This window comes from Medicago truncatula, chromosome 1 (assembly GCF_003473485.1).
Source record: "Medicago truncatula cultivar Jemalong A17 chromosome 1, MtrunA17r5.0-ANR, whole genome shotgun sequence".
NCBI classification, from domain to species: domain Eukaryota; kingdom Viridiplantae; phylum Streptophyta; class Magnoliopsida; order Fabales; family Fabaceae; genus Medicago; species Medicago truncatula.
The window spans coordinates 49780373-49795171 of record NC_053042.1 but is presented as its reverse complement, the minus strand read 5'-3'; the positions used below and the strand labels follow the sequence as shown (position 1 = coordinate 49795171).

General features: G+C 32.8%; 3 protein-coding genes across 3 annotated transcripts; all 3 read left to right on the top strand.

The window, feature by feature from the left end:
- Nucleotides 1-2052: 2052 nt before the first annotated feature.
- Nucleotides 2053-4279, top strand: LOC11422850 (PTI1-like tyrosine-protein kinase At3g15890). The gene is made up of 4 exons (XM_003592325.4): nucleotides 2053-2278; nucleotides 2429-2585; nucleotides 2848-3110; nucleotides 3417-4279. Exons 1-4 carry the CDS (start codon nucleotides 2223-2225, stop codon nucleotides 4048-4050), a joined length of 1110 nt encoding a protein of 369 aa, XP_003592373.2. The 5' UTR covers nucleotides 2053-2222; the 3' UTR covers nucleotides 4051-4279.
- Nucleotides 4280-8147: 3868 nt separating this feature from the next.
- On the top strand, nucleotides 8148-9533 carry LOC11422849 (carboxylesterase 1). Its single transcript, XM_003592323.4, has one exon. It carries the CDS (start codon nucleotides 8303-8305, stop codon nucleotides 9317-9319), a length of 1017 nt encoding a protein of 338 aa, XP_003592371.1. The 5' UTR covers nucleotides 8148-8302; the 3' UTR covers nucleotides 9320-9533.
- Nucleotides 9534-9726: 193 nt separating this feature from the next.
- LOC11415103 (carboxylesterase 1) lies at nucleotides 9727-11413 on the top strand. Its single transcript, XM_003592322.4, has one exon. The coding sequence runs from the start codon at nucleotides 10257-10259 to the stop codon at nucleotides 11238-11240; it is 984 nt and encodes a 327-aa protein (XP_003592370.1). The 5' UTR covers nucleotides 9727-10256; the 3' UTR covers nucleotides 11241-11413.
- Nucleotides 11414-14799: the final 3386 nt, after the last annotated feature.

Genomic DNA, 14799 nt, shown 5'->3' with positions numbered 1-14799 from the left:
AGATGTTGTGGTTGAATCATGTGTGTTTGTCGGATGTTGGTGAAGCGTTGGGATTTTCCTATGCTATCTAATGGGTGCATGAACTACAACTTACAAATATGAATTTTGAATTTGATGTAAAGAATGTTGTAGATTATTTCAATAAAGGTAGCAATGATATCTCTAAATATGGAGCAATTATAGATAAATGTAGGAGAAGTTGTAATAACTCTCATTTTGAAAACTCTAAGGTGGAGTTTAGTTGAAAACAAGGGAATGTGGTCGTTCAGACTCTTGCTCGAGATGTCACTTTTTTAACTAATCCCCGTGTGTTTTAATGATGTACCTCTTTGTATCTCGACATTGATTTTTAATGATAGCTATAAGTTGTTTTTCCTAAAAATAAAATAAAAAATAAGAATGAATAACGCGAGTAATTATGAGGATTTTAAATTATTAGCGTATTGTTGGGTATATTAAATTGAGGGTAGTATATCCTCGTGAGCTTAGATCAGTTGGTAAGTTGGTAGGGATGATGCATATTATATGCAAGGTCCAAGGTTCAAACCCCGGCCACCACAAAAAAAAAAAAATTGAGGGTAGTATTAAGAGCATGTTTGCTCCGGATTAATATAAAAATGACTTTGATATTGAATAATTTAGAGATTTTATATAAAAAAAAAATAAAATCAGAATCTATTTTGTGTTTGTTTACCGTAACAAAAATCATTTTTTTTAAAATAAAATAAAAAATTAGTTTGTCTGAATACAACTACAACAGTACAAAAGGAAGTTTTTTATTGTTACAAAATCAATTCAATCTTTTGACCCTTATTTTCTCTCTCCTCTAAATAAAATATACTTTTTGAGAAACTACTCTTATCAACTTGACATTTGAAGTTATTTTTAGATTTTTTATTAGATTCATATTTTTTTAAGAGTTGTATCAAACAGATGCAATACTCCTAGTAGTGATTATTTTTTTATAAAAAAATTATGATTTTTTTTCTTAAAAAAACTACAACAAACGCACTCGAAATTAAGGGTGAAGTAATATTTCATATTAGCAACCTAATTCATAACGCCTTGAATTCAGAACGACAATTAACTATTGTTAAAAGTATTTTCATCAATTTAGGATGTGAGCAAACCGTGGGTGCTTAAAGAACAATTTTCCTATATTTACCTTTTGTGATTTGTAAGATGATATTTTTATTTTTAAAATATATTCATTAAAAAAATGTTTTTTTATATATATCAAAATATTGTAAAATAGTTTTTAGCAACCTTATCATAGTTTTATATTAATTAGGCCAAAAGCCCTCATTGGACCCCATTTTGATAGAACTTGTCCCAAAAGCATAATTACCCATGGTGATTCTTTTTTACTCCATAACATAAATCTATTGTATCATTATAATTAGGTAATAACTACGTTACTTGACAATAAAAGGTAGGTAGAAATTACCTATATAAGTTGATATAAATCAAAACCATTTATTGACTTTTACTATTTATGTTATAAACAATGGAAAATAAATGAATGGTTTTGATTGATGTCAACTCATATGAGTAACCTCTATCAACTTTTGTTGATGGATAAATAAATAAGAATTTGTCCTATAATTGTAGTATATGAGAGCTAGCCACAGCTAATTAGAAGCCGAGCGTTATTAGCATCCAAGTTTTTAGGTTGTATTGACACAACTTATCGATGGTCAATTTTAAGCTGTACTATCAGAAATTAAAAGAATAATTGTTAATTATTGTGTCACCGTCTAGAGATTAAATTTTAAAAACTAAAGAGTATTTTATCTAAATGGAATATTATATAAATGTGTGACATTTCCAATGGAATATGTTGCTTGACAAAAGCTTGCAAACACTAGTATATACCCTTGAGAGTATATAATACTCAATGAATTGGCCTGTGTCTCTACTATTAAGGCAATTAAGACATAAAATACTCATTGAATTTGCTTGCGTCTCTACTATTAACCTATTAGAGTCCTTGACTTTCAAGGCAGCCCTTTGTCCTCTTCGTAAGTCATTTTCTTATTTCTTGTTGTTTCTTTGCATTTGCCGATATATTTTTGCTTCTTTCTTGTAAATCTAATTTTCCCATTCCAACTCTACACTCACCTCCAAAAACTTCTTAATATTATTCATCTATTTTTCAATAGGAAATTTAGATTCTAAATACCATCCTCCAAGTTAGTTAGAGATTCTATCACAAAAGAAATATGCCCTTGAAATGTTTATGTTGTTTTCTCTCTAATGAAGAGCAAAGCCATAAACGGTATGCATTCATGCAAACCCTTCCATTTTATGTCCACACATTTTATTAGATTATAATAACTGTTATTATGTTGTTCTAGCTCTTGATATTAGATAATCATCTAATAAATATTTGATTTTGTTATGTTTGTTTTATCTTCAATTTTTATAGGAATGTTGATGACAAGAAAAATATTAGGGACTATCCATGGGAAAGATACACCTTGAAAGAGTTGCTTCGTGCAACAAACAACTTTCATCAAGATAACAAGATTGGAGAAGGTGGATTTGGAAGTGTATATTGGGGTCAAACAAGTAAAGGCGTCGAGGTAATTAAATTTTATCCCGTTAAATTTTGATTTTTTTTTTTTAGACAAATATTAGTAAGTTAGTAGTTGTATTAGTTTTCGAGATCGAATTCAAAACCTTATGCTTAATTTTTTTTTTTTATGTCCCTAAACTCACTAACTGAGCTACCTATGTCATACAATTTAGAGTTTCTTTTGTTGATGATAAACTCTAAGGTATGAGATATTTTTTGTGACACTTATGATGCAAAAAATGGCTAATGAATGGAACATATGTATGTAGATTGCTGTGAAGCGGTTGAAGACAATGACTGCAAAAGCAGAGATGGAATTTGCAGTTGAAGTGGAAGTACTAGGAAGGGTGAGGCATAAGAATTTGTTAGGATTGAGGGGGTTCTATGCAGGAGGAGATGAAAGGTTAATTGTGTATGATTACATGTCTAATCATAGCTTGCTCACTCATTTACATGGTCAACTTGCTTCAGATTGTTTACTTGATTGGCCTAGAAGAATGAGCATAACAGTTGGTGCAGCTGAAGGTTTAGCGTGAGTATACCTTCATTTCACTTCTCTACTTTTACAATCTATACTACAATAGTTCCTCTTTCTCTTTGATGCTTGCCTGCTAGATGTTGTAACATATCTTGTTGATTAAAGTTCTGTTTGAATAAACATATATAACATAAACCCACTTGGGTTGGTCCGATGGTATTAGCTTGGGATCTGGGAATGTGCTCCCCTTCAAAGTCTCAGGTTCAATTTTCCTCGGTGCCAATTTGGGTGTGTTAATATAGCTTCTTCAAAAGTAGAGCTTTAATCTGCCGTCTATGATGAATATTTTTTCTTATTAAGGTACTTGCACCATGAGGCAAATCCTCACATAATTCATAGAGACATAAAGGCAAGCAATGTTCTATTAGACACAGAATTTCAAGCCAAGGTAGCTGATTTTGGTTTTGCAAAGCTAATACCAGCAGGTGTAAGCCATCTTACAACAAGGGTTAAAGGCACACTTGGTTATTTGGCACCAGAATATGCTATGTGGGGTAAGGTTTCTGAGAGTTGTGATGTTTATAGCTTTGGAATTTTGCTTTTGGAGATTATAAGTGCCAAGAAACCAATTGAAAAACTACCTGGTGGAATAAAAAGGGACATTGTTCAATGGGTCACACCATATGTACAAAAGGGTGTTTTTAAACATATTGCTGATCCAAAATTGAAAGGGAATTTTGATTTAGAGCAATTGAAATCTGTGATTATGATAGCTGTGAGGTGCACTGATAGTAGTCCTGATAAAAGGCCTAGCATGATAGAGGTGGTGGAATGGCTTAAGGATGGTGTTTCAAAGAGAAAAAAAGAGATTCCAAATTTGAGTAACAATAAGGGACATGATGAAGAAAATGATGAAAACTATGAAGAGTTTGTAACAATGCAGTCCAACAATTTGAAAATACTAAGTGACAATGATAGGCGCAAAATGAGATGATATTTTAGTGTCTGCTTGTTGAAATTTAAAATACATCTCTTATGTTTGAGAGAAACTAAGATAAAAAATTTAGTATATTTGTAGGTATCTTGTTGGCCTTGATCATCTTTATTATATTTAATTAAATTTCTAGTTGTTTGTATGGCCGTATGAGACTATGACTCATACCAAATGTCAAGGTTATATAATTCATTTCTAAAGACAATATTATGTTAAATGTAGTAGTACACTGATGGGCACAACAACACTATCATACTTGTTTGTTCGCTTTTTTTATTGTTTTAACAAGTATATATTAACATTTTTTTTTTTGTTTTGTATAATTTTGGTTTCCATTTAACTTAATATGCATTTACTAACAACGTAATATGATTTGTGGTATGCATTGATATGTAGTGACTTATAGAAATAAACACATGAAAAACTTTGATCCCATAACAATTAACAACCCCTCTAGAAGATGAATCCTAAGCCAATTGTTGATCAATATGAATTTTTTCTAAACTCGTACAAAATTTGCTTATAAAACTCATTATCAAATACAGAACTCGTGTTTTGGTCCAATTCAACGAGTGGATCATAACTTGATGGTACACGACCACAATGCTTCGGAAGTTTTTTTATGCAAAACAGGTTCAATTGAAAACTTGAAATGCTTCTGATATTAATCTATCATCGTATTTAGGTCCTTCGGATAAGGACACGACATCTCTTGTATCCAATGCTATTATATCTGCACACGAAATTGTTGAAGGACATTCATTTTCTGAATATGATATTTATCATAAGGTGTTGTATGTTCCTCCTTTACTTGTATTATGAGAAGTTGTATGGAGTTGTTGAACTATATGATATAGTTGAAGTGGATTAATGAATACATGTTGATGAATTATGATATTTTGGTGATGACTCTTAATTGAATAATGACATGTTGATTGTGTGGATGTAAATACTTGATAATGTAATTGTTGTTGAAGTTGAACAATGTAATTGGAGGTGTACTTTTACATTGTGTTGGTGTATGTATATGTTGAGTAGTTTGCATTATTGAGTCTTTGCTTATGTCCATGCATTATCGTCATATCAAATCATATGAGAAATGTAAAAGGAGGTGTACTTTTACATAGTTGTGCGTAATAGGAGGTGTACTCTTACATAAGATGTATGGTTGACATCTTGTTGTTGTTGTTTGGTACCACATGCATGTACGTGTCGAAATTAGGCGTATAACATATTAACATGAGTCGTAATTGTTGCAGGTGAATAATAAATGTTGAAGATTGTGATGAGATTGTTAATGATAATTGTTGATGATAAGTGTGCTTGATGAGTATTTGATCGTGATATTTGGGATTGTTATGTGAATGTGTATATTGAATTAATTGTTTATGTGAAGTACTCGGAATTGATTTTAATTCATATATGCTCAAATTTATTTTATTGATTATGATTGATGTGAAGCTTACCCCCAGTGGTTTTGACCGCCTACCTGTATGGATGGGTAGACGAGGTGCAGGGTTAGTTGCTTTGGTGAGTTGCTTGGATAGCGGGAGCTATCTCCGTTATCGTGTCCTTAGAGTCTAGGATAGGCTCTGATCTAGGTGTATGTTTATGATTATTCTAGATTATCTGTAGTGGACCTATTATGTTTTGGAGATTTACCCAATTGTCGGGATTTTGGAGAATTTTGATGATGATGTATTTTGATATCATGACATGTATACTTTTGAGGTGTATCGTTTATATCCGCTGCGACTGTTGAGAATTTTTATACATGGATGTTGTTTTGGATTTTGTTGATGACGTGACGTCTATTTCTTGAATATTTATATTATTCGCGTGTTTTATCGATTTAATATAAATAGGGCGTTACATAAACTATAAATAGAGTAGCTAGCCATCACAAATATTCATTTTTTATTCTTGGAATTCAATAAGTGACAATTGTCTTTCTCAATAAAAGTTCTTTTCTTTTCCTTTACTTTCTTGTTATTTACTTTTATGTTTTTCCTCTTCTTCTCTATGTCTACGATGAACATGAGTGAGTATACTTCTTTTGTCTTGGGATTGTTGGATAAGTCTAATGACATAATCCTAATCAAACCAAGCCTTACACCCTAATCTTATGTAACCCTAGTTTCTAATCTAAATTCACCGTTTTAACATGAATTAACCATTATCAAACTTTAGAAGCGAAAGTGGAGGGTTTGATAATTGTTAATCCATCATCTCAAATATCAATTCATAAAACGAAAGTGGAGTTTTGATATTCGAATAAGTGAATTTAGATAAGCATTGCGAAACATGAAAATAGTCTAGCAAACCTTGGGATATATGAAGTTTCGAACTTCAAGGATTCTAATAGCAATCAACCATGAAAATAGGCGTGGTTGCTAGAGGAACACACTTACTGAGACCGAAAGGAGATGTGATAGGCTAAAGAGAAACTTGTCCTTAGAAATTAGGTCTAACATAAGGTTTTAGGTTTAATGGTTTGGTTTGTGAAAGATTTGTCGCCATGATGGACCAATAATCCCAAGGCTCTCTTTTATTATTATTTTCAACCGTTAAAAACCCCAACTTTGCAATCTGAACTCTCTCTAATCATTCAATTAGAGTTAATTGAATTAAACAACTCCGTGTCGGAACGATACTCTTTTTTTACTACTTCGATAGAGCGGTGCACTTGCGGTTTTATCCCATCAATAACATATATAGTTGAATATGCATAATACATTTTGTTTTGAATGAAACAATAATTATCTTATTTATTCACCTTTTGAATTTATTTATTCATTACGCAATTTTAATTAGTTGAATTCACGTTAGATTTAATTAGTTTTTATTCGAATACGCAATTATTCAAAACGTGACTTTAATCGAAATTATTCCAAATGCGGTTTTATTCTAAGTACCATAATGTCAAACAAAATGTGCGCGACACGAAAATAAAACATAAAAAAATCCAAAACAATTAGGCAATAAGGCCATTACATTCATTCTTCCTCATCACACAAGTCAATCGGGTTGCCCGCTACAGTCCCAGGGGCACCTTGTTTTGGTTGAGGACCAAAATAGCATGTCCTCCCGCTCCTCCTCAACCTGAACTGATTGTACACCGGCACCTTCGAACCCTTTTTTTTTTTTTTTTCGAAACCATCACAAACAATTTTGTGCCATATCATAGGCGATTTTTCTTTGTTCTTCTCATCACCCTGAACGTTACCCTGATTCTGATTCTGAGACATATATACATTAAAAAAAATGGCGATCAAAACCTAACTAAACAACAATGCCATAAAATCGTAAAATAAAAAACTAAACCTAAACCTAAACTATCATCAAAACCTACACCTAAACCTAAACAATTCTAACAATTCTACAACGATTCATCAAAACCTAAACCTAACAATTCAATGAAAGTTCTCTAACAATTCTAACCATTCTAACCTAAACTATCCTAATATATCATAAAATCATAAAATCAATAAAACCTATATAATCGAAATTTAACAAAAATAAAAAATAAAAAATCGACCACAAAACAACAATGCAATAGGATTCAAAAAACTCACTTGTTTTTGTGATTGAAATTGGCTTGGAATCGCACCTAAGAGAATGAAAACCGCAACAATTGAGTTTTGGAAACTCCTATGTTTGTTATGTTCTGTTCTTATAACCAATTTTCGGCAGTTAACTACCGATGTTTTCCTCGGCAGTTAACTGCAGCCGGTTATTGAATTCCTCGGCAGTTAACTGCCGAGAGGGCAAAATCGTATTTTACTTGTGTACCTCAGCCTTATGCAATATGTCAACAACAATTCTCACACTCCAAACCATTTTATCGGATAAATATCCATTTTAATATTTATTGTTATTATAAATTACGAATATATCAAAATAAAAGTTGCAAATACGTTATTGAATATTTTTTAGTCACTTTGATTTTCTAATTCATCATTTAATTTTTTTTTTTTGTGATGGTCGGAGTTTGAATCCTGACATATATTATGCACTATAAACTAAAAAAAAAAAACACTAAAATTTATTTTTCCAATTTAGAAAAATTCGAAGACTATCGTGATGTTGTTTTATGTCACACATTCAAGTAGTAGTTTCACTTTGACTTCGATTCGATCTATCACATGATCATTGAAGATCTAGAGCTTCACATTCACGTATCTTTGCACATGTGGTTTCCAAATCACAACAGATCTATTAATTCTCCATTAACTACTAATCAGTACTAGCCATGTCTATGTCACTACACATTACTGCTATTGCTATTCTTTCCTTGCATCTCCTCCTCTTACTTGCGAATGTAAACTCATCATCCTCCATGGATCCATACAAAGTACTCAACCTAATCCACAACCCAAACGGCACCATCACACGCTTAGACAAATACCCACAATCCCCACCTTCACAAGATCCCAATCTTCCTACACCCTCCCTCTCCAAAGACCTGACCCTAAACCCATCAAAACACACTTGGGCTAGAATCTACTTACCCCACAAACCAACCTCCAAGAAACTACCACTCATCGTTTTCTACCATGGCGGTGGCTTCATCTTTTACAGCGCCGCTTCAACTTACTTCCACAACTTCTGCTCCAACCTCGCTAATCAAACTCACTCCGTCGTTGTTTCACTCGAATATCGTCTTGCACCGGAACACCGTCTTCCGGCAGCCTATGAAGACTCCGTGGAGATTCTTCACTGGATCAAAACCTCAAAAGATCCATGGCTAACACATCATGCTGATTACTCACGTGTTTATCTCATGGGAGAGAGTGCTGGAGGTAACATTGCATACACCGCAGGTCTACGTGCAGCTGCAATAGTTGATGAGATTAAACCGGTTAATATCAAAGGTTTGATATTAATTCAACCGTTTTTTGGTGGGAACAAGAGGACAGCGTCTGAGATAAGACTTGAGAAGGATTTGAATTTACCGTTGATAGTTACTGATTCAATGTGGAATTTGTCTTTACCTTTAGGAGTTGATCGTGATTATGAGTATTGTAATCCAACGGTGAATGGTGGAGATAAGGTTTTGGAGAAGATAAGGTTGTTTGGTTGGAGAGTAGCGGTTTTTGGTTGTGATGGGGATCAACTTGTGGATCGTCAGAGGGAATTGGTGAAGTTGCTTGAGGGTAAAAGTGTCAATGTGGTTGGACAGTTTTATAGTGGTGGTAGACATGGTATTTTTGTCGGTGATGCTTCTATGTCTCAAAAGGTTTTCGATTTAGTGAACGGTCTTCATTGATCATGAATTATGAGTCATCTAGCTCGGTACTTTCTTTGTCTTGTAGTTTGCATCATGTTAAAAAAGAAAGAACATCAACTAGGTCTAGTAGTACTACTACATTGTATTGGTAAGGAATGAATAGATCCTAAAGTTTTTCATATGCTTTTGTAGTGTTCAACAAAAGAACCTAAATTATTTTGAATTGGCTTTTATTGCTTTTTAAACTTGTCAATATATATGGTATCCTTTTGAAATTTCTAATATATGTTTTATGCACACAAAAAATTGTCAAAATATTGTATTAGTGTTAGTTTTCTAAGATGAGTAAGGAATAAAATAAGATACTCAATCCGTCATTTAATAAGGCCAAAAAATAACTGACTTATTTTACTTTTCAATACATATTAATTATTATTTTTTCAATTATAACTTTAATTAATACTACTTTCATCATTTATTCTACTTTACATTCATAATCCTTTTTTTTATCATTCACTAACATAATTTTCTTAATAAGTATAAAATGAGCAATAGGCTCAATTAAATTGGGACGGTTGGCAAATAGAGAGACTAGTTAGAGTCATTTTATTTTATGGATAAGAAATTAAGAAGAAAGGAGAGATAGAAATTAATTTGACCGAAAATTATTTACGCTCTACCTTTTTTTTCACATTGACATATTATTATTGGCACATCATATAGAACAAATTTGTTTGTGACATTGATTTGTGTCATAATCTTAATTGGCCTGCATTTAAATTGTAAGGATTGAATTGAGTTTTTAATATATTTCTTTATTATTTCCTCTAAAAAAAATAACGGAAGATTCGAAGCCATTAGTTTTATAACTTCTAGATGTTAACACATTTGTTGTCGGAATAAAAGAGAAATATTAATTGATGAATGATTAGAAGAGCAAGCAAGGAACTTTGAACAAAGCTCTACAAACTCTACCATGTCAGGTCAACCCTTCTCACCTGAACCCATTGATCCCTTCCTCCATCTCAAAATCACCTTAAACTCCAACGGCACAATCACACGCCTACGTGAAGACCCACACATCTCACCATCATCAAATCCCAACCTTCCAATCTCCGTTCTCACCAAAGACATTCTCATCAACCCTTCACACAACACCTCAGCTCGAATATTTCTACCTCGCACAGCACTTGAACACGCCTCCAAGCTCCCTCTCATCGTTTATTTTCACGGTGGTGGGTTCATCCTCTTCAGTGCAGCCTCAGATTTCCTTCACAATTATTGTTCAAACCTCGCAAATGACGTTAACTCCATCGTCGTATCCATTGACTACCGTCTTTCTCCAGAACACCGGTTGCCAGCGGCATACGACGATGCTATTGAAGCACTGCACTGGATCAAAACACAACCAGATGATTGGTTGAGAAACTATGCTGATTATTCCAATTGTTACATCATGGGAAGTAGTGCCGGAGCAAATATAGCATATCATACATGTCTACGTGTAGCTGTAGAGACTAATCTTAATCATGAGTATCTGAAGGCTATTAAGATAAGAGGGTTTATATTGTCCCAACCGTTTTTTGGTGGGACCAATAGGGTGGCATCGGAGTCGAGGCTGTTAAATGATCCCGTTTTGCCACCTCATGTGTGTGACTTGATGTGGGAACTAGCGTTGCCGGTTGGAGTTGACCGTGATCATGAGTATTGTAATCCAACGGTTGGGGATTGCGTTGGAGTTTTGGATAGGGTGAGGAAGCTTGGTTGGAGGGTGTTGGTGAGTGGGTGTGAAGGGGATCCATTGATAGATCATCAGATGGCATTGGCAAGAGTGATGGAAGATAAGGGTGTGGTGGTGGTGAGGAGTTTTACAGCAGGAGGTTGTCATGGGGCTGAAGTTCGTGATCTCATCAAGCAAAAGCAATTGAACGACCTAATCAAAGATTTCATTCTGTCCTGAATTAATCTTAGATGATAATATTTGTTTTTGAGGAATTATTATATGATATTGATGGTACATATGTAGCAACTATCAAAAATAAAATTGTAGAAAGAGTAAACAACCTTTGGTTATGAATGTACTGATACTGTTTTTTTCCTTTCTGAACGTATAGAATAGAAATTATAAACAAATTTCAAATGTGTTTATAGTTAGTTATTTTAATTCTCGAATATGATATTTTGATTCTCAAATATATTTTTCGTTGTTCAATTTAGTACCTAAATACATAAATAAAATGAGTGTTTGCCCATTTACAAATCCATCTAGCTGAAAAACTTTCCGTGAGTTTCTTTCCGTGAAATATGGCTATGTCATAACTCATAATCAAACCAAACATCGATTGAAGTGCTTTGTTTATTTATTTAACTATATTATTAAGTGGTTTATTAAACTGTGTTAATTTCTATTTTTTTTTTTTTTGGTACAATTAATTTCTACTTTTTATTTTGCTCATTTTTAACATTGTGCTTATTGGTATTATATCTTTGTCATCATTGTTAAAAGAAAGAGGACCAAAATATAAATGTAATACAAAGGGGATATATTTATTTGATTTAATACAAAGGGGATAACTGTGGTATTTGTCAAACATGGGGTGCTGTAGTAGGTATTTGAATTAAGCCCAAAGTTTTATATTTGTCATCAAACATAAGGTGTTGTAGTAGGTATTTGATTTATGTTTCTATTGTAGATATAAATAATATTGTTGTTAACATTTGTATTTTTTTTTTCTATAAGGTCAAGAGAAAGGTTGGGCATCCGGGGGAATCTGAAGCATTTTAATTAGGTTGGCAACCCACAGAAACCCCCATCCTCTACCGCCTTTTCAATACGTAATATTATTAAAAAAAAAGGGGAAAATATTTATAAAAGAGGGGGGACTAGGCCAAAACCCTCTAAATGAAGAAAAAGACAGAAATAAAAGGAACAAAAAAAATTTATGGAAATCTATAGTTTGGTAGTCCATTCCTGTCCCGTGCAAAGTCCGCCAACAACGTAGAAGGCAAAATGGTGAACCAAGTAGACTCGTCTATGTCATGTCCCTCTTTCTCCAAAACCGACTCGGAAATATTATGCAGCCGACACATATCACATATCAGAGAAAGCAAGTCGGGAATCAATATTACCAATTCCCCGGATGTTCCAAAAAATAATATTCATTTAAACGGTGGAAGAGGACCTTGAGAGCGGGTTTTATATGAATAGCATTTTTTTTTTTTTCTTCTTCTGAGACTTGGAAACAACCTCTATAAATGATACCTCGGTTGCTGCTGTCTTTGATAGCCAAGTGTGTATTTAATTTCTTCGATATATTTAAATAATAAATCTAATAAATTTTATTTATCAATAATCTAGATTTATATTTGTTAATTTTTTATTTGGGTTAATTAAGTTTTTAGTCCCTATAAATATTCACAGTTTAGTTTTTAGTTCCTACAAAATAAAATCACACTTTTTAGTCCCTATAAAATTTTCCATCAGCATTTTTAGTTCCTATAAAATTTTCCATCAGCATTTTTAGTTTCTATAAATTTTTCCATCAGTATTTTTAGTCCCGATAAAATTTTTCATCAACAGTTTTGGTCCCTAAAATGCTTAAGGAAAATGTCACAGAAACTAAAAAATGTGATTTTATTTTATAGGGACTAAAAACAAAACTGTGAATATTTATAGAAACAAAAAACTTAATTAACCCTTTTTATTTTTATCAAAATACTTAAGCAAGCTTTAGTTGTCCCGTGCCCTGGACCGGTGCTCATTACTAGTATTTAAATATTTGCATGCGGTCCATCAAACCAGGAACTGTGATAGACACTTACGCCCATACGAATATGCTCGGCCAATCTCTTTATTAGAGACTTTGTCCCAATTAATGGAATGAGCGAAAAAATAATTTTACTTAGTGATATGAATGTAATGACAATGTAATTAATTATGAAATTGGAGGAATTAAAAAAAATTAGATCATTTCCGGTTTTCCCTTGTAAAAAATTTATTTTGATTCGCCTTTCTATAAAATATTTTTGTTTTAATTTATCCCCTTATAGGCCAAACAAAAACAAAAATTTCTTAAAAAAAATAAAATAAAATTGGTTTTTGTTTGGCCTACTAGGGGATAAATCAAAACAAAAATATTTTACAGGAGGTGAATCAAAATAAAAAATTTACGAGGGGGAAAACAAAAAATGACCTATATTACAGGGGGTAAAGACTTATTAACCCAAAAAACTAACTAACCTATAAACCATAACTTGTATTTTGGACTTAACAAGTCTCCCCAGTATATGTATAGTCGGATACTCAAGATTCTTCCGGTTGTAGAGGAGGACACTATAACAAAAGAAAATAGTTTTTTCAGGGCCTGTCTAAGGGGGTTGCCACTAAAGCAAAGGGCTTCAAGCCCCCGAGTTTTTCAGGCCTCGTATCTGTATTAGGCCTCATATTTTTATCTTTGAAAATATTTTCGTACGTCAAATTTCGTAAACACGTTCACTCGAAGTTCAAGTGGTATGCAAATGAAGAGTCATAGTTCATGTTGTAAGTTCGATTTCAATACTAGGTATTTTATTGGTTATTTGAACCTTAAATTCTTTTTGCTTTCGAATTCTTATCAATCGAATTCGATGTCGATTGTTTAAACCTAAGGGTTGACATTTGATGAAGTGGAGTTGTTGTGAAGGGAGAGAGCTTAGGGTACTTATCCTCACATTAAAACCCTTCTTGAACGTGGAAATCAATCCTACTTTATCCATCTATGAATTTTGATTTATGAGAGAGGTGGGTAAGCTCGGGTAATAAAGGTGATACTGTTGCTATGCTATGAGCAAACTGTTTTCTCAAGTGAATTTTGGGCACTGATTGCTTTCAAGTTTCAATTGCATATCTTCAAATCTTCAAGTTGCCCAGTTCATATTCCACATTAATTAATATCAATTTCTCTCTTTCGCAACTTTGTTAATTTAAAAATTGCATGCCTTCAAAATCTTTGACGGATAATATATAGTATGAACATGATGGTATCACCTTTCAAAATCTTCAAAATCTTTCCCAACTTTGTTGCTATAATCATGTATTTGTGTACATATTCTCTATAAATAATGAACACTGCTATTGTAATCATTCGTTGAAAAATACAATTCAGTTACACAATTCTCTCCATTTTAGTTTTTAACAATCTCAGTCAAGTTTCTTAATAAGGAGTATTGTGATATGCAACATGTGCTATTGACATAAGGACTGATATGAGCTTGCACTCATTCTCGTTTAAACATATGTAACAAAACTATATCTCCAATTTTTGATATCATGTTCTAAAATTGGTCGAGTGGTCGTCAGCATGTTCCAACTCATTTAGAATGATTTCTATATATCTGACTAATTTAGAATGATTTCTATATATTAGTTATATAGTTGTTTCTATATATTAGTGATTTAGATTGAGTTTGTGAAATACATGTGCACACAGTCTTGGCCTTAAATATGTTAAGGAAGAAGTATCAACACCATATAACACACA

What these genes read in the sequence shown, in the direction of transcription:
- LOC11422850 (XM_003592325.4), top strand. Translation starts at nt 2,223, where the DNA reads ATGCCCTTGAAATGTTTATGTTGTTTTCTCTCTAATGAAGAGCAAAGC. An exon ending in GAAGAGCAAAGCCATAAACG is followed by an intron (nt 2,279 to 2,428) that starts GTATGCATTCAT and finishes CAATTTTTATAG; the next exon opens with GAATGTTGATGACAAGAAAA. An exon ending in AAACAAGTAAAGGCGTCGAG is followed by an intron (nt 2,586 to 2,847) that starts GTAATTAAATTT and finishes ATATGTATGTAG; the next exon opens with ATTGCTGTGAAGCGGTTGAA.
- LOC11422849 (XM_003592323.4), top strand. Translation starts at nt 8,303, where the DNA reads ATGTCTATGTCACTACACATTACTGCTATTGCTATTCTTTCCTTGCAT.
- LOC11415103 (XM_003592322.4), top strand. Translation starts at nt 10,257, where the DNA reads ATGTCAGGTCAACCCTTCTCACCTGAACCCATTGATCCCTTCCTCCAT.